This window comes from Ruditapes philippinarum, unplaced genomic scaffold (genome assembly GCF_026571515.1).
Source record: "Ruditapes philippinarum isolate M1 unplaced genomic scaffold, ASM2657151v2 ctg1003_1_1_1_1, whole genome shotgun sequence".
Classification (NCBI taxonomy): Eukaryota; Metazoa; Mollusca; class Bivalvia; order Venerida; family Veneridae; genus Ruditapes; species Ruditapes philippinarum.
The window spans coordinates 47,566-68,477 of NW_026854335.1; the positions used below are offsets into that span (position 1 = coordinate 47,566).

The window sequence follows — 20,912 nt, forward strand, 5'->3', positions numbered from 1 at the left end:
TGAACAATTTTTAAAGGTGACCACCAAAGGAACATTCCTGTGAAGTTTGGATGAAATTGGCTTAGTGGTTTATGAGGAGATGTCATTTAAAGTAAAAGTTTACGGACGGACGACGGACGACAGACGGACGACGGACGGACGGACGACGGACGAAAAGCGATCACAAAAGCTCACCCTGTCACTTTGTGACAGGTGAGCTAAAAATGGGTCAAAGACAGAAAAGGCTGGGTTGCATATGTATACAAAATATCATGAGGCTGTGATGTTACTTAAATTTTCTACCACTCTCTTGACCATTGATGTTGAAAATTTAACTTAGTTGGTAAACCGAAAAAGAATGAGCATCAGACCTGAAATGGAATCCCACAATATGGGACCACATGACAATGCTGTGAACCACATATCAACAAGCTGTGGTAAGTAGTTGCTGACAAAAACTTTTATGAAAATTTCCTACTATCTGTTGATCATTAATTATGTCAAAATTTAACTAAGTCGGCAAAGAGGAAGTGGATGAGCAACAGACCTGAAATCAAATCCCACAGTATGGGACCACGTGATAATGCTGTATATCAAATATCAAAAGGCTGTGATAAGTAGTTGCCAAGAATACTGTTACGAAAATTTCCTACCATTGACCATAAATGTAGAAAATTTAACTAAGTCAGCAAACAGGAAGTGGATGAGCGACAGACCTGAAATCTAATCCTACAGTATGAGACCATGTGTTGATGCTGTATACCAAATATCAAAAGGCTGTGATAAGTAGTTGCTGAGAAAACTGTTACAAAAATTTCCTACTATGGACCATTAATGCTGAAAATTTAACTAGGTCAGCAAACAGGAAGTAGATGAGCGACAGACCTGAAATCGAATCCCACAGTATGGGACCATGTGTTGATGCTGTATACCAAATATCAAAAGGCTGTGATAAGTAGCTGCTGAGAAAACTGTTACGAAAATGTCCTTCTATTGACCATTAATGCTGAAAATTAAACTAGGTCAACAAACAGGAAGTAGATGAGCGACAGACCTGAAATAAAATCCCACTGTATGGGACCATGTGTTGATACTGTATACCAAATATCAAAGGCTGTGATAAGTAGTTGCTGAGGAAACTGTTACAAAAATTTCCTACCATTGACCATTAATGCTGAAAATTAAACTAGGTCAGCAAACAGGAAGTAGATGAGCGACAGACCTGAAATCGAATCCCACAGTATGGGACCATGCGTTGATGCTGTACACCAAATATCAAAAGGCTGTGATAAGTAGTTGCTGAGAAAACTGTTACAAAAGTTTTTTCCCAGCCCGCCCGCCAGCCCGCCGCCCAACATTCACCATACTATAACCCGGGTTTGCACCAGTGCAACCCGGCCAAAAATGTAAAATTTCTTGCTTCAAAGTAAATTATTTTAGATTTTTTTTTTACCAGGACATAAAACATCTCCGGGACACCTCCGGGACAGACACCTTATTTCCAGGACTTTCCCTGACATCCGGGCGACGGACGCATTTGATTGGCCATCCTAAAAGCTCACCTGCACTATGTGCAAGGTGAGCTAAAAATCAATGACCCCCGGGACAGAGCCAATTTTGACACCATGCACATGATTTGAACTATCTTAGTCAGGTCCACTACACAATCTTTCATGCAAAATATCTATAGATGATATTATATACAAAAATATCCAAGCTCTAAGCCTTGTACCTTCAGACAAGAAGATTTTTAAATTTTTTTTTACTTTATATACAAAGTGAAAATCAATGACCCCTGGCGAGGGGCAAATTTTTACCCCAGGGCTTTAATTTCAACAATCTTGGTAGAGGTCTGCCAGACAATGCCTAATGCAAAATATCTATGCTCTAGTTGCATGAACATTTTTAAAATCATTCCTTTTGTTTGCCATGGCAACCAGATTTCATCATGGAATCAAATTCTTTGAACAACTTTGGAAGCCCTTTACCCGAGGAACAATCCTGCCTAATTTGGTTGAAATTAGACTAAAAGATTTGTTAAGCTCACTATAAAAACTATAACACACACACACAAGCACACACACATGCACACACAGGTGAATTGCTATATGCAGTGGCATGAAAAGTTATGACCAAAGTACAAGTTTGTGGATGGCAAAGGCAATGACGAGGTGACTAACAATAGCTCTTCAAAAAAAGTCGAGCTAAAAATGCATTAATAACAAATTTACATATGTATTATGTATTTTACTTAGAAATTATGTCACAACCAGTAATTATTTACTACAGTATTGTGTATTTGGTTCAATGTACTTGTATTATATTTGAATATACTTGTTAGGTTAAGCTGCACTATGCATTTTGCATTCATAACATTGTATGTCAGGAAATTATTGGCATTCATAGTTGAACACACTATTTCCTAGATTTTTTTTAACACTAACACATACATGAGAGAACTAGAACCCCGCGAGTCGGATGTGTCGCCTTGTGAACAATATAGTATAGGAGAAATGGCCAGGACAAAAATGAGGTATGAAAATTAACAAAGGGCAATAACTCAAAAAACAAGAGCCCAGTTTGAGCCGGGTGATGCTCCCCGAATAGGTTTTGGACACAGGAAAGTACACCTCTTGTGGTTTCAGAGTTATGTCCCTGGAAAAAGTTCAAAGTGCAATAATTCCAAAATTAGGAAAGGCAGAGTTACTGTTCTTTCCACTGCACTTCTAATCACTGTTATCTATCAACTTACAAAGTTTCTTGTTGATATCTCTTATGGTTTCCGAGTTATGTTCCGGACAAAGTCAAAAAGTAAAAATAAACAAATGGCAATAACTCCAGAATTAGGCAAGGCAGAGTTATGATTCTCGTGCACTGCACATCTACCAATTGAGATACATCTACCTACAAAGTTTCATGTTGATATCTCTTATAGTTTTACAGCTATGTCCAGTACAAGATTTTTCTAAAAGGGGAGATAATTCAAAAATGAGGCTTAACAGAGTTATGTTTTTTTTGCACTGCACTTCTACTCAATGAGATCTATCTACCTACAATGTTTCATCTTGATATCTCTTATAATTTTAGAGTTATGTTCCGGACAAAGTTCAGTGTTAAAATTAACAAAGGGCAATAACTCTAAAATTAGGACAAAAAGAGTTATTGTTCTTATGCACTGCACATCTACCCATTGAGATCTATTCACCTACAAAATTTCATGTTGATATCTCTTATAGTTTTAGAGTTATGCCCCGGACAGATTTTTCTATAAGGGGAGATAATTCAAAAATGAGGCTTAACAGAGTTATGGTTCTTTTGCACTGCACTTCTACTCAATGAGATCTATCTACCTACAATGTTTCATCTTGATATCTCTTATAGTTTTAGAGTTATGTTCCAGAGAAAGTTCAAAGTGTTGAAATTAACAAAGGGCAATAACTCCAAAATTAAGACAAAAAGAGTTATTGGTCTTATCATGGTTCATACCAAATTCTCAAATCAAAATTCAAGGACTTTTCAAGGACTTTTCAAGGTAAAATTGTCATTTTCAAGGAATTTTTTTCCCGATTGATCTTATTTAAAATTATACTTTAACAACCATATCTGTGATATACATTTTTATTGCAATTGATCTTATTTAAAATTATACTTTTACAACCATATCTGTGATATAAAACATGTAAATAAAACATGTGTATTTCAATTTAAGGTTCAAATGACTAGAATTGCAAAACAGTGACTATATTTAGAAAATCAGCACAGTCAGTAGAATATATGAACACCAAAACTGTAACATATAGGTGATTGAGTAAATTCACACAACTCTATCTAGTTTTTCCTTTCTTTTTTGGATTTCTCTTCCAATTTCCTCAACTTCCAGTTTCTTTTCTTTGAAGCCCTTTCTTAGAATGTTTGATTCAGTCACAAATCAATGATTACTAGAAGTGGGTGGGGTGGTATTGTCATGTCATGCACAGTTTCCGTTGTGGATTGGGATGGCACAATGTTATTACTTGAATCAGATCTACTGCAATTTTCAGTTTTGACATTTATAGTTCCTTCCTGTCTGACAAATGCAAGGCCACACTTCGTCAATGACGACTTGATGTCTAGATTTTTTAGGTGCTTTGCACCCCTCGCAGGCGATGTTAATGCACTCTCTCCCATTTGCGACAAATCGATGGTTTTCATACACATGGTACATTGTGCTTTTCGTGGGTCTTGTATAACTTGTTTTACCCAACTGTATTGTTGAAGCCATTTGAGCTGAAACGTACATTTCTTAGTGCATTTTCCCATTTTTTACTTCGCAATGGAAGCTGACATTTTGTACACAATTTGCGATGACGTCATACACAAGTGCTTGTTAAAATCGGTGCCAAAACCGTAACGCTGGCTAAACACTACTAAAACAGATCCAAATGGGCGCACTCGATCGGGCTGCCTTCGTTCACATGTCCGATTTGTAGCGGAAAATTTGTCTGACCTTTACAGCGACAGGTTTTATACCCTTTTGGATTTTCAAGGCATTTTACCGAAATTCAAGGGGGTTTACTGAAATTCAAGGACAATTTTAGTGTTTTTTCAAGGCAACCCTGAATTCAAGGACTTTTCAAGGTTGAAACCAAATTCAAGGACTTTTCAAGGCCCGTGCGAACCATGCTTATGCACTGCACATCTACCCATTGTGATCTATTCACCTACAAAGTTTCATGTTGATATCTCTTATAGTTTTAGAGTTATGGCCCGGACAAGATTTTTCTATAAGGGGAGATAATTCAAAAACCGGGCAAAATAGAGTTATGATTCTTTGACACTGCACTCCCCCTCAATGCCCTCTACCACTGTATGAAGTTTAAACAAATTATCTCCAAGGGTTTTCAAGTTATGCTCCGGACAAGAAAACGGACGGATAGACGGACAGACAGACAGACAAGGCGCAGACTATATGCTCCCCCGAAATTTTTCGGGGAGCATAATAAAACATGCAGAGCAGCAGTTTCTGTGCACTGCACTTCTTATCAATAAGATCTATCATCCTATGAAGTTTCAAGTCTATAGCTTTTATAATTTATGAGAAATGGCCTGGACAAAAATAAAGTATGAAAATTAAGAAAGGGTAATAACTCAAAAATAAGAAGTGCAGAGTACCGGTTCTTATACACTTCACTTTTTCTTAATAAGATCTATCATCCTTTGAAGTTTAAAGACCATAGCTTTTATACTTAAGGAGAAATGGCCTGGACAAAAAAAAGGATGAAAATTAACAAAGGGCAATAACTCAAAAAATAAGAAATGCAGAGTACCGGTACTTGTGCATTGCACTTCTTCTTAATGAGATCTATCATCCTATGAAGTTTCATGTCCATAGCTTTTATACTTTAGGAGAAATGGCCTGGACAAAAATAAAATATGAAAATTAACAAAAAGCAATAACTCAAAAAATAATAGGTGCAGAGTACCGGTTCTTATGCACTTCACTACTCCTGAATGAGATCTATCATCCTATGAAGTTTCATGTCCATAGCTTTTATACTTTAGGAGAAATGGCCAGGACAAAAATAAAGTATGAAAATTTACAAAGGGCAATGACTCAAAAAATAAGAAATGCAAAGTACCAGTTCTTGTGCACTGCACTTCTTCTTAATGAGATCTATCATCCTATGAAGTTTCATGTCCATAGCTTTTATACTTTAGGAGAAATGGCCTGGACAAAAAAAAAGTATGAAAATTAACAAAGGGCAATAACTCAAAAAATAATAAATGCAGAGTACCGGTTCTTGTGCACTGCACTTTCGGTCATTATAAGAAGCATGCATACCAAGTTTGAAGTCAATCCGACTTATAATGACTTACTTATGCTCTGGACAAGCTTAACCCTTTACCCCATACACATTTAACTTAATTGCCCTTATCATGTCCATACTACCTTATCACTATTGATTACTGATAACCAATACACTCTTATCAGTGTACTGTACACTATCCCCATACAGGTTATTGGGAAAAATACAAACATCTACATCAGTGTTATTTAACCCAGTATTACTTAATTAAATCTTGTAGTAAACAATTAGTGACCAATATAAAGTATTTTCTAAATTGAATTATCTTTCTAATGGTGTATTTTTCATGAAAGTGTGAAAAATATTTCTAGAGATATGAGGCTTTAAACCAAACAGTTTACTAATTTACAATGATTTAGCTACATTTCAGATAATTAAATTATTTTTTGCACTTTTATAATGAAATTCTATTTAAAAACAAGAGGGCCATGATGGCCCTGGATCGCTCCCCTGACCCATCAACCGCATCCAAGCAATGTCTTAGACAAGCATCCTAGCCAAGTTTAATGACAATTGAGTCAAAAATGTGACCTCTAGTGTGTTAAAAGGGTTTTCCATATTTGAGCAATGCAATTTTTGACTGCAGACGACCCATATTCGAACTTGACCTACAAATCATCAAAACAACCTTTCTGACTAATTTCCTGAATATTTGGATTTATTACATGCTTTTCGGTGGTTTATAGAAATATATCAGTGATATAAAACTGGTAATTTCACTGTTTGAAACAGTGAAATTACCACTTTGATAATTTCACTGTTCCCTTAAGTTGTTTCAGTGAAATAACAGCGTGCACTGTACTGCATACCAACTTAATGACGTGACGTCGTAAACGACGTCACTTCATATTATTATTTGGCGCGCTTTTCATTCAACATTAGGTTTGATGTCTTTTTAAAACGTTTCTTTGCATATAATAAAAAGAAAATTTGTTTAGTTTAGTGTAAGATCGAAATATATTTCACCTTGTGAACACCAAAAGTTCATATTTCACTCGTGGGTGCGCCACTCATGAAATATACCTTTTGGTGCTAACTCAGTGAAATATATTCCGATCTTACACTGAACTAAACAGATATCCTCTCATATACCTTTTGGTGCTAACTCAGTGAAATATATTCCGATCTTACACTGAACTAAACAAATATCCTCTATCAAAACTGGAGCCAGTAGAGTGTTAACAAGCTTTTTCTATTTTTAGTTCCTGTGACCTAGTTTTTGACCGGAGATGACCCATCTTCTAACTTGACCTAGAAATCATCAAAACAACCTTCCTGACAAATTTCCAGAATATTTTAATCAAAATTGCAGCCAGTGGAGTGTTAACAATCTTTATCTATTTTTAGCTCCTGTGACCTAGTTTTTGACCGGAGATGACCCATCTTTGAAGTTGATCTAGTAAACATCAAAACAACCTTCCTGACAAATTTCTAGAATATCTGGATCAAAACTGCAGCCAGTAGAGTGTTAACAAGCTTTTTCTATATTTTAGCTCCTGTGACCTAATTTTTGACCGCAGATGAACCATCTTCGAACTTGACCTAGAAATTATCAAACCAACCTTCCTGACAAATTTCCAGGATATTTGGATCAAAACTGCAGCCACTAGAGTGTTTACAAACTTTTTCTATTTTTAGCTCCTGTGACCTAATTTTTGACCGGAGATGACCCATCTTCTAACTTGACCTAGAAATCATCAAAATAACCTTCCTGACAAATTTCCAGAATATTTGGAAACTGCAGCCACTAGAGTGCTAACATGCTTTTTCTAATTTTAGCTCCTGTGACCTAGTTTTTGACCGCAGATGACCCATCTTCGAATTTGAACTAGAAATCATTAAAACAACCTTCCTGACAAATTTTCAGAATATTTGGATCAAAACTGCAGCCACTAGAGTGTTAACAAGCTTTTTCTTTTTTTAGCTCCTGTGACCTAGGTTTTGAACTGATATGACCCATCTTTGAACTTGACCTAGAAATCATCAAAACAACCTTCCTGACAAATTTCCAGAATATTTGGATGAAAACTGCAGCCACTGGAGTGTTAACAAGCTTTTTCTATTTTTAGCTCCTGTGACCTAGTTTTTGACCTGAGATGACCCATCTTCGAACTTGACCTAGAAATCATTCAAACAACCTTTCGGACAAATTTCCAGAATATTTGGATCAAAACTGCAGCCACTAGAGTGTTAACAAGCTTTTGCTATTTTTAGCTCCTGTGACCTAGTTTTTGACCGAAGATGACCCATCTTCGAACTTGACCTATATATATCTTCGAACATGACCTAGAAATCATTAAAACAACCTTCCTCACAAATTTCCAGAATATTTGGATGAAAATTGCAGCCAGTAGAGTGCATGTTAACAAGCTTTTTCTATTTTTAGCTCCTGTGACCTAGTTTTTGACCGGAGATGACCCATCCTCGAACTCGATCTGTATTTCATTGAGACAAACATTCTGACAAAGTTTGACAATGATCCAATCAAAACTGTGACTGCTAGACTGTTAACAACCCAATTGTTGACGACAAAAGACGCACAACGCAAGACGCACGACGACGCACGCCAGACATAGCCCTATCACTATACCTCACCTTGACCACTTCGAGGTCAGGTGAGCTAAAAATAGATGGTTGGTGTAAAAAGGACTTTTTAAATGTAATTTTAGAAAAGGGCTGGCATATAATGTTTTAGGGTTAAAGATCTATAAAGTCAGGGGCTTTGAAGATAAAAAGGCAAAAACACAATAGTACTACTATCTTTTATTTCTGTTTTCATGTATGAATGTAATATTTTTAATGCTTATTTATTTAATAATTCATGTATATATATTATATAAAATCTTAAAATAATGCTGACAATCAGCCTTGATTGCTTTGTTTTGACAGCTGTGCGATACTGAATAAACAATGTACCACGAGTCAACTAATTAAATGGCCCCTCGCTAATTTGCATAAATTCCATTGCACAGCGTGATATACCGTTCTCCGTGATTTTATTGGTTAATTAATTTGCACTTACATAAAATCAAAACTGTTAACACATTTACACAAAACTAATGTTTAATCCTTTTTTCTTTTCTATCAACAAACTTTTTAAAATTAAATAGCACAAAGCATGTCCAACTGTTAACATGTAAAATACCCCTTGATCTACACATTTTGGTGATTACATAATCAATTCTTCTTTCTAAATATAAATATGCTAAAAATATTGAATTTGTCATGTAACTGGGGCATGCCAAGCTATATTTATCTCCGCTGGGGAAAATCTCCCAGTACTTTTCCGTGGTCAAGGTCATAAGATTTACCAGCAAATCTGTAGTAAACGCATGGTGATTTAAACTCTACCTGTCCAGAAATTTTCAATATAAACCACAAAATTTTACATCGGCAATCAGTTGAACTTTGATTAAAGTTTACATAAATGATTTTATGGGATTTCTCGCATTTATACTTTATTTATAAATTGCATTTAAACTTGCTTGCGTTGATTCGAGTATGTATGGAGATAAGACAGTTGCGGTGATTCGAGTATACATGGAGATAAGACGAGTGCGGTGATTCCCCCGTATCTATGGGGGAATGGATAATTAGTAGATTCGCGTATCTGTGGTGTAAAGGGTTAAGGGGACGCCGTCACCGACAACGACGCAGACAACGACGCCGAAGCCGACAAAAGTAACACCTATATGTCGCCTTTTTCAAGGCGACACAAAAATTATGACATTATTTACTTAATTAAATAAATAAATGTATAAAACAAGAAAATAGAAACTAGACAATTTCAGTAAACACTCCTTTTTGCTGTGAATTTAGATTAATATACCAGTAAGAATAAGAGAACATGTCCGTCTTATACCTTTTAATCTTTGTATGTCTTTGTTGTATAAAGTTTGCACCAGGGTGAACATCGCATCCATTCACTATTAATTTTCTCATCAGTTCTATGTTAGCATCGTTAACCTTCTCTGGATAGGTCATGACCTTGGCAACATGTATAGGGACAGCTACCTAAAATCGAATAAAAAAAAACAAAATCAAAGGGCAGCAAGCTCTGTGGTATTATCTGATCTTTGTAATCTAAATTGTACTGTATATATGTATGTATTTTCCTGTATTAGTTTATTTTTACCTTGCAAGCGACCAGAGTTTGATACATACGGAATTTTGCATAACTAGAGTTGCATCAAAAAATCATTTATGTTCATTCTTTATGACAGCCACACTTTTATACTTGCATATCATGGCTACTTCTTGAACAAAGACACTTAAAAAAGAATTTTAAAAAAAGTTGCCTCGACTGGGATTTGAACTCCAGACCTCTCAAACATAAAACGAGCGCGTTACCACTGCACCACGGAGATGTTATACAAACAGTGCCTGAATAAAATCAAGTCATTCTAAATTTAAAACTTCCATTGCATTTCCGGTTTGCAATCCTTATTAATTTCGAGGTATTTTGTTCAGGATAAACCTGGTGTTTACAATTAAAGTAAATAATTTAGCGAAAATCTTCTTGTCCAAACAATCGGACATGTAGAATCTATATATTCCACTACTCGGTAGTCAGATTTATTTGTGTAGTATTCGGTAATTGACATTGCTAAAAATAGCATTTTCATTGATTAAAATCATATTCATCCGCGTAATTTGTGATTGTGCATTTATTGACAATTCTATAAGCCAACGCAACTTTTAAACTTTGAATGCGTTGTAATTTGTTGGATACTTGTAACAAAATAATAATATTTCTTTCTTTTAAATCGCTAGTTTTAAGCTGTTTTGAGAACTATTTCTTGTTAGGTTTGTCACGAAAATCTGTATCAGAGATTGAATGTCCGCTTTGTATTTACTGATCTCCGATCAGAAAATACAAAAACTAAAACTATAAAAAATATAACAAGAGGGCCATCATGGCCCTGGGCCATGATGGCCCTGAGGTCGCTCACCTGTATAAAGGCACCCGGAGCGGGACCAGTTTAAATCCTAGGGCTTTTATTTAAACAAACTTGGAAGACACCCATTAGAAGATGTTTCACGATGTTAAGTTTTTACTACACACATATAATGAAAAACAACAATCTACCCCCCTCCTTCCGCCCCCCCTGGAAGGGCCAATTTTAACCCAAGGGCTTTTATTTGAACAAACTTGGTAGACACCCATAAGAAGATGTTTCATGCTAAACATCTAAGTTCTAGCTCATTGGGTTTTTTTAAAAGAAGATTTTTAAGTTTTTACTATACACAAATAGTGAAAACCAATGACACCCCTGGGGCGGGGCCAATTTTGACCCCAGGGCTTTTATTTGAACAAACTTTGTAGACAATTACTAGAAGATGTTTCATGCTTAATATCTAAACTCTAGCTATTTGTGTTTTTTCAAAGAAGATTTTTAACTTTTTGCTATACAAATATAAGGAAAATCAATAACACCCGGGGCGGGCCAATTTTGACTCCAGGGCTTTTATTTGAACAAACTTTGTAGACACTCACCAGAAGATGTTTCATGCTTCATATCTTAACTCCAGCTATTTGGGTTTTTTCAAAGAAGATTTTTTAAGTTTTTGCTATATAAATAGAAGGAAAATCAATGACCCCCGGGGAGGGGCCAATTTTGACCCCAGGGCTTTTATTTGAACAAACTTGGTAGACATCAATTAGAACATGTTTCATGCTAAATATCTGAGCTCTAGCTCTTTGAGTTCTTTAAAAGAAGATTTTTTAAGTTTTTGCTATATACATAGAAGGAAAATCAATGACCCCCGGGGCGGGCCAATTTTGACCCCAGGGCTTTTATTTGAACAAACTTGGTAGACACCAATTAGAACATGTTTCATGCTAAATATCTTAGCTCTAGCTCTTTGATTTTTTTAAAAGAGGACTTTTTAAGTTTTTACTATATGCATATAGGAAAATCAATGACCCCCTGGGGCGGGGCCAATTTTGACCCCAAGGCTTTTATTTGAACAAACATTGTAGACACTCATTAGAAGATGTTTCATGCTAAATATCTAAACTCTAGCTATCTGGGTTTTTTAAAAGAAGATTTTTAAGTTTTTACTATAATTATACATATAGGGAAAATCAAAGACCCTCTGGGGCAGGGCCAATTTTGTCCCAAGGGCTTTTATTTGAACAAACTTGGTAGACATTCATTAGAAGATGTTTCATGCGAAATATCTAAACTCAGCTATTTGGGTTTTTTCAAAGAATATTTTTAAGTTTTTACTATATGCATATAAGGAAATTAAAGACCCCCTGGGACGGGGCCAATTTTGACCCCAGGGCAATTTTGACCCCAGGGCTTTTATTTGAACAAACTTGGTAGACACTCATTAGAAGATGTTTCATGCTAAATATCTTAGCTCTAGCTCTTTGGGTTCTTTAAAAGAAGATTTTTAAGTTTTTACTATATGCATATAGGGAAAATCAAAGACCCTCTGGGGCGGGGCCAATTTTAACCCAAGGGCTTTCATTTGAACAAACTTGGTAGACACTCACTAGAAGATGTTTCATGCTAAATATCTTAGCTCTAGCTCTTTGGGTTCTGTAAAAGAAGATATTTTAAGTTTTTACTACATGCTTAATATCTAAACTCTAGCTATTTGGGTTTTTTCAAAGAAGATTTTTAAGTTTTTACTATATGCATATAGGGAAAATCAAAGACCCCCTGGGGCGGGGCCAATTTTGACCCAAGGGCTTTTATATGAACAAACTTGGTAGACACTCACTAGAAGATGTTTCAGTGTTCTGCCAAGGCCGCGAATCCGCGACATTCTCGCTAAAAAATTGCAAATGTCGCATATTAAAATGCAGTGGTGCAAATATTGTTGCGTACGAAATTTCTGAGTACGAATCCAACAAAGTGGTGGCAATTCTCATGGCATTAAAATTATTACACGGTAACCTAAGCAAAGTGCGCGTAAGTTATCTTACATTGATTCTGATTGGTTTATAATTATAGAACAGCCAATGAAAACATATTTTACTTTTACTGTTGTTAATAATGCAGACGCCAGAGAAAAAACCAAAAATAATACTCAATTTTTTTAAAAAAAAAAAGCCCAATTCCCAATGACAATGAAAGTCAAACAAAAACAATAATGTATTGTACCAGTCCACATCATCTGAGCCTCCTTCAACCCTGAAGCCTTCAGAAAACATTGACATCAAACGAAAATCTATTGTACGTCCATTCCAAAACAAATGGTTAAATGATTTCACATGGCTTAGTTACTCTACGGATAATTATATGACCCGTAAATTGTGCATTAAACATAATAAGACTAATGCTTTCACATCCAAAAATTCTAATTTCAACATATAAAAATTCCAGTTATTCACAAGTTACAGTTTGAACAGTTGAATTTAAATAAACTTACAGTATGCTTAAGTCAGTTTTCCACAAGCAGTGGTGATGTACATATGTAAAAAGTGTTTATAACATCATAAGAAGATTAACATCAAAATAAAATCAGGTAATCTTTTCTTTAAAATTTTGATGTCTTATTGATATTCAAAATGTCCCCAATATTTTTCATTTAATAAGACATTTGTCCCTATTTTTTTGAATCCTTGGCAGAACACTGATGTTTCATGCTAAATATCTTAGCTCTAGCTCTTTGGGTTCTTTAAAAGAAATTTTTTTAAGTTTTTACTATATGCATATAGGGAAAATCAAAGACCCCCTGGGGCGGGGCCAATTTTGACCCCTTTGCTTTTATTTGAACAAACTTGGTAGACACTCACTAGAAGATGTTTCATGCTAAATATCTTAGCTCTAGCTCTTTGGGTTCTGTAAATGAGGATATTTTAAGTTTTTACTACATGCTTAATATCTAATCTCTAGCTATTTGGGTTTTTTCAAAGAAGATTTTTAAGTTTTTACTATATGCATATAGGGAAAATCAAAGACCCCCTGGGGCAGGGCCAATTTTGACCCAAGGGCTTTTATATGAACAAACTTGGTAGACACTCATTAGAAGATGTTTCATGCCAAATATCTAAGCTCTAGCCCTTGGGTTTTTTTTAGCGAAGATATTTAAAGATTTTTCTTTTGGTTGCCATGGCAACCAGAGTTCTGCATGGAATTAAATTCTTTGAACAATTTTTTAAAGGTGACCACCAAAGGAACATTCCTGTGCAGTTTGGATGAAATTGGCTTAGTGGTTTATGAGGAGATGTCATTTAAAATAAAAGTTTACGGACGGACGGACGACGGACGGACGCCAGACGAAAAGCCATCACAAAAACCTAAAAAGTCAGATCCTACAAGTTATACAAGAGGGCCATGATGGCCCTGGATCGCTCCCCTGACCCATCAACCGCATCCAAGCAATGTCTAAGACAAGCATCCAAGTTTGATGACAATTGAGTCAAAAATGTGACTTCTAGTGTGTTTTTTTAAAAAGCTTTTCCATATTTGGGCAATGCGAACTAATTTTTGACTGGAAACGACCCATATTCGAACTTGACCTAGAAATCATCAAAACAACCTTTCTGACAAATTTCCTGAATATTTGGATCAAAACTGGAGCCACTACAGTGTTAAAAAGATTTTTCTATTTTAAGCTTCTGTGACCTAGTTTTTGACCGGAGATGACCAATCTTCGAACTTGACCTAGAAATCATCAAAACAATCTTCCTGACAAATTTCCAAAATATTTTAATCAAAACTGCAGCCAGTAGAGTGTTAACAAGCTTTATCTATTTTTAGCTCTTGTGACCTAGTTTTTAACCGGAGATGACCCATCTTCGAACTTGACCTAGAAATCCTCAAAACAACCTTCCTGACAAATTTCCAGAATATTTGGATCAAAACTGTAGCCACTTGAGTATTAACAAGCTTTTTCTATTTTTACCTCCTGTGACCTAGTTTTTGACCGGAGATGACACATCTTTGAACTTGATCTAGAAATCATCAAAACAACCTTCCTGACAAATTTCCAGAATATCTGGATCAAAAGCTACTAGAGTGTTAACAAGCTTTTTCTATTTTTAGCTCCTGTGACCTAGTTTTTGACCAGAGATAACCCATCTTTGAACTTGACCTAGAAATTATCAAAACAACCTTCCTGACAAATTTCCAGGATATTTGGATCAAAACTGCAGCCAGTAGAGTGTAAACAAACTTTTTCTATTTTTAGCTCCTGTGACCTAGTTTTTGACTAGAGATGACCCATCTTCGAACTTGACCTAGAAATCATCAAAACAACCTTCCTGACAAATTTCCAGAATATTTGGATCAAAACTGCAGCCAGTAGAGTGTTAAGCTTTTTCTATTTTTAGCTCCTGTGACCTAGTTTTTGACCGCAGATGACCCATCTTCAAACTTGACCTAGAAATCTTTAAAACAACCTTCTTGACAATTTTCTAGAATATTTTAATCAAAACTGCAGCCACTAGATTGTTAACAACCTTTTTCTATTTTTAGCTCCTGTGACCTAGTTTTTGACCGGAGATGACCCATCTTCGAACTTGACCTAGAAATCATCAAAACAACCTTCCTGACAAATTTCCAGAATATTTGGATCAAAACTGCAGCCACTAGAGTGTTAACAAGCTTTTTCTATTTTTAGCTCCTGTGACCTAGTTTTTGACCGGAGATGACCCATCTTCGAACTTGACCTAGAAATCATCAAAACAACCTTCCTGACAAATTTCCAGAATATTTGGATCAAAACTGCAGCCACTAGAGTGTTAACAAGCTTTTTCTTTTTTTAGCTCCTGTGACCTAGTTTTTGACCGGAGATAACCCATCTTCGAACTTGACCTAGAAATCATCAAAACAACCTTCCTAACAAATTTCTTAAATATTTGGATCAAAACTGCAGCCACTAGAATGTTAACAAGCTTTTTCTACTTTTAACTCCTGTGACCTAATTTTTGAGCGGAGATGACCCATCTTCGAACTTGACTTAGAAATCATCAAAACAACCTTCCTGACAAATTTCCACAATATTTGGATCAAAACTGCAGCAACTCGAGTGTTAACAAACTTTTGCTATTTTTAGCTTTTGTGACCTAGTTTTTGACCAAAGATGACCCATCTTCGAACTTGACCTTGTAATCATTAAAACAACCTTCCTGACAAATTTCCAGAATATTTGGATCAAAACTGCAGCCAGTAGAGTGTTAACAAGCTTTTTCTATTTTTAGCTCCTGTGACCTAGTTTTTGACAGGAGATGACCCATCTTAAACCTCGATCTGTATTTCATTGATACAAACATTCTAACAAAGTTTGATGATGATCCAATCAAAACTGTGACTGCTAGACTGTTAACAACCCAATTGTAGACGAGGAACGACGCACGACGACGCACGCCGGACATAGCCCCATCACTATACCTCATCTTTACCACTTCGTGGTCAGGTGAGCTAAAAACAGTGTTAATCTCATCATCACGCCCAAACTCAACAAGAGCCACTGCCGGGTGGGGGCAATGCTTGACTTTTTACTTTTTCTAAAAGCAAACAAAGAAATGTTTGAACAAGATTTAACAAGAAGTTTCTTAACTGTTGTAACTGCAAGCCTCGTTACCGCCCAATGGGCTGGTCACCTCTGGACAAATATTCCGATCCGAACCGCAAAATATGACAGATATTATTAAGGAAGACAAAACTATGTAAGAAAAATCAATTATGTATATTTATGTATTAAGTTATAGTAAAAAAATAACATTGTTAACATTGTTAACATCAATTCCAAGATCAAGGGGAATAATTCTAGATATAGTCACGCTAGAGTTATGAACCTTGTCACACAACATGTGTGTAATGATAAGAAATATATATTTGAAGTTTGAAGTAGATAACTTAAAAAGTAAAGAAGTTGTAATATTTCTTAAAGAAAATCTTAAGTTCAAAGAGAGATAAATCTGTAAATATTGCTTCAAGAGTTATGAACCTTTTCACATAAAATGTAATTGATGATAAGGAATAAGTATTTGAAGTTTGAGGTAGATACCTTTAAAACTAAACAAAAGGGCCATGATGGCCCTGAAGTCGCTCACCTGTATATAGGCCCCCAGAGTGGGGCCAGTTTAAAGCCAAGGGCTTTTATTTGAACAAACTTGGTAGACATCCATTAGAAGATGTTTCATGCTAAATATCTTAGCTCTAGCTCTTTGGGTTCTTTAAAAGAAGATTTTTTAAGTTTTTACTATATGCATATAGGGAAAAACAATGACCCCCTGGGCGGGGCCAATTTTGACCCCAGAAATTTTTTTTGAACAAATTGATAGACACTCACTAGAAGATGTTTCATGCCAAATATCTAAGCTCTACCTCTCTGGGTTTTTTAAAAGAAGATTTTTAAGTTTTTACTATATGCATATAGGGAAAAACAATGACCCCCTGGGCGGGGCCAATTTTGAACCCAGGGCTTTTATTTGAAAAAACTTTATAGACACTCACTAGAAGATGTTTCATGCCAAATATCTAAGCTCTACCTCTTTGGGTTTTTTAAAAGAAGATTTTTTAAATTTTTTTCTATCGGTTGCCATGGCAACCAGAGTTCTGCATGGAATTAAATTCTTTGAACAATTTTTAAAGGTGACCACCAAAGGAACATTCCTGTGAAGTTTGGATGAAATTGGCTCAGGGGTTTATGAGGAGATGTCATTTAAAGTAAAAGTTTACGGACGACGGACGGACGACAGACGGACGGACGACGGACGGACGAACACTGGACGAAAAGTGATCACAAAAGCTCACCCTGTCACTTTGTGACAGGTGAGCTAAAAAGTTATAGTAAAAAATAACATTTTTCAAGTAAAAAAATCAAAGTTGATGGGGAGATAATTCTTGCAATATTGGTGCTAGAGTTATGAACCTTGTCACATAACAAGTGGTTAATGATAAGGTACATATATTTGAAGTTTGATCCATTAAGAAATTAATAAGTAACATTAAAAAATAATATATTTTAAGGAAAATTCTAAGTTCAAGGGGAGATAACTCTGAAAATATTGGTGCTATAGTTATGAACCTTGCCATATAAGATGTGGTTGATGATAAGGAACATATATTTGAAGTTTGAAGTTAATAACTTAAGAAATGACAAAGTTATAATGAAAAATATTTTACTGCACCAAAACTTTAATCTGAAATCTGGACGTGGACGCCGGGGCGAGTAGGACAGCTCTCCATATACTTCGTATAGTTGAGCTAAAAATGAAAATTTCAATAATTTGACCTTCAAAGTCAAGGTCATTTATGATTGAATGTCAAGGTCTGTCTGGTTATTTTTAAGGGTTATCCTTGAAGATTATTATGAAGATTATTAGCGGAAGAAGTTTTTCATTTTTCAAGACTTTTAAGACTAAAAAAGTACTTCAACGATTTGTTTAAAAATGATATCAACGAAAACGATGATAAAAAAGCAAAAAGAAGAATATCAAAATTTGCCATTCTATAATAAAACATCATCTATCTTTACCCCATCAAGCGAGAGAGACATAAATAATAAACAAGAGGGCCATGATGGCCCTAGATCGCTCACCTGACTTATCAAACTCATCCAAACAATTACCTAGACAAGCATTCTGACCAAATCTCATGACAGGTGAGTCAAAAATGTGACCACTACAGTGTTAACAAGGATTATCCATATTTGAGCAGGTGGACCTAGTTTTTTACCCAGGTGACACATATTCAAACTTGACCTAGAAATCATCAAAACAAACTTTCAGACCAATTTCCAGGATACTTGGATCAAAACAGTAGCAACTAGAGTGCTAACAAGATTTTTCTATTTTTTAGCTCCGGTGACCTAGTTTCACATGTGATTTCGAACTCATCCAAGCAATTACCTAGACAAGCATCCTGACCAAATTTGATGATAATTGAGTCGAAAATGTGACCACTAGAATGTAAACAAGGTTTTTCCATATTTGGGCGGTGTGACCTAGTTTTTCATCCAAGATGACCCATGTTCGATCTTGACTTAGAAATCATCAAAACAAACTTTCAGACCAATTAACAGAATATTTGGATCACAACTGTAGCCACTAGAGTGTTAACACGATTTTTCTATTTTTAGCTCCTGTGACCTAGTTTTTCATCCGAGATGACCCATGTTCAATTTATTCCCAGCAATGACCTAGACAAGTTTCCTGACCAAGTTTGATGACAATTGAGTCAAAATTGTGACCACTAGAGTGTTAACAAGGTTTTTCTATTTTTAGCTCCTGTGACCTAGTTTTTCATCCGAGATGACCCATGTTCGAACTCATCCGAGCTATCACCTAGACAAGCATCTTGATCAAGTTTGATGATGATTGATGCAAAAATGTGACCGCTAGAGTGTTAACAAGGTTTTTCTATTTTTAGCTCCGGTGACCTACTTTTTCATCCGAGATGACCCATGTTCAAACTCATCCGAGCTATCATCTAGACAAACATCCTGACCAAGTTTGATGATGATTGAGGCAAAATTGTGACCTCTAGAGTGTTAACATGGTTTTTCTATTTTTAGCTCCAGTGACCTAGTTTTTCATCCGAGATGACCCATGTTCGAACTCATCCGAGCTTTCACCTAGACAAGCATCTTGACCAAGTTTGATGATGACTGATGCAAAAATGTGACCGCTAGAGTGTTATCAAGGTTTTTCTATTTTTAGCTCCGGTGACCTACTTTTTCATTCGAGATGACACATGTTCGAACTCATCCGAGCTATCAACTAGATAAGCATCCTGACCAAGTTTGATGATGATTGATGCAAAAATGTGACGGCTAGAGTGTTAACAAGGTTTTTCTATTTTTAGCTCCGGTGACCTATTTTTTCATCCGAGATGACCCATGTTCGAAACTCATCCTAGCTATCACCTAGACAAGCATCTTGAACAAGTTTGATGATGATTGATGCAAAAATGTGACCGCTAGAGTGTTAACAAGGTTTTTCTATTTTTAGCTCCGTTGACCTACTTTTTCATCAGAGATGACCCATGTTCAAACTCATCTAAGCTATCAACTAGATAAGCATCCTGACCAAGTTTGATGATGATTGATGCAAAAATGTGACGGCTAGAGTGTTAACAAGGTTTTTCTATTTTTAGCTCCGGTGACCTAGTTTTTCATCCGAGATGACCCATGTTCGAACTCATCCGAGCTATCCCCTAGACAAGCATCTTGACCAAGTTTGATGATGATTGATGCAAAAATGTGACCGCTAGAGTGTTAACAAGGTTTTTCTATTTTTAGCTCTTGTGACCTAGTTTCTCATCCGAGATGACCCATGTTCGAACTCATCCGAGCTATCAACTAGATAATAAAGCATCCAGACCAAGTTTGATGATGATTGAGGCAAAAATGCGACCGCTAGAGTGTTAACAACTAAATGTGAACGGACGACGGGACGGACGACGGAAGACGGACAATCATCGATCCTAAAAGCTCACCCTGAGCATGCTCAGGTGAGCTAAAAATTATTTGGATTTTTATATTGAGGCTATAAGTAATGAAATTATTCACTCTTCTAAATAAAAACGGTTTCATCCTAATATATCCAAGCAAGAACTCCAGTCGCTTAAAGACCTCTCTCGTGATACAAATATTGTTATCAAAAAGGCAGACAAATCCAATACCATCGTTATTATGGACAAACAAAAGTACATCAACGAAGTGAGTCGACAACTGAACAATGAGTGATATTACAAAAAAGTAGAAAAGGAACAACATAATTTGACTATATTAACTAGAACTATCACTAAATGTGATTAATACAAGACAGCTTCGGAAATGAGGATGTTACTAGTAACAGAATACCTTGTAAAAGAATTGAAATAGAGTTATGGTTGTGGGCAAATAAAGATAGTTGTGGTTCTTGTATGTTGCATTTCCTTTCAATGTGGTTGGCCATTGATGAAATTTTATTGATTTACTCAAGTCCAGAAAGACAAGGAAAAGGAACAAAGGGCAATAACTCTATAAATACTGAAGATGGAGTTATGGTTATTGTAAACTGCACTTCCTCTCATTGTGCTTGACCATTGTATGAAGTTGTATTGAATTCCAACTACCAGTTTTCAAGTTATGCACTGGACAAAAAAGTAACAAAGGGCAATAACTGTAATTAATCCA

The 20,912-nt window shown here is 35.8% G+C and overlaps 1 protein-coding gene across 2 annotated transcripts in view; it reads right to left on the bottom strand.

Moving 5' to 3' along the window:
- LOC132739850 (DNA-directed RNA polymerase III subunit RPC1-like) overlaps positions 1-20,912 on the bottom strand; it is a 150,938-nt gene that overhangs the window by 39,242 nt on the left and 90,784 nt on the right. For both annotated transcript variants that reach the window (XM_060727664.1, XM_060727663.1), the window contains exon 9: positions 9,688-9,839. In XM_060727664.1, the coding sequence (XP_060583647.1) occupies positions 9,688-9,839 (152 nt within the window). The remainder of the gene's footprint in view (positions 1-9,687; positions 9,840-20,912) is intronic.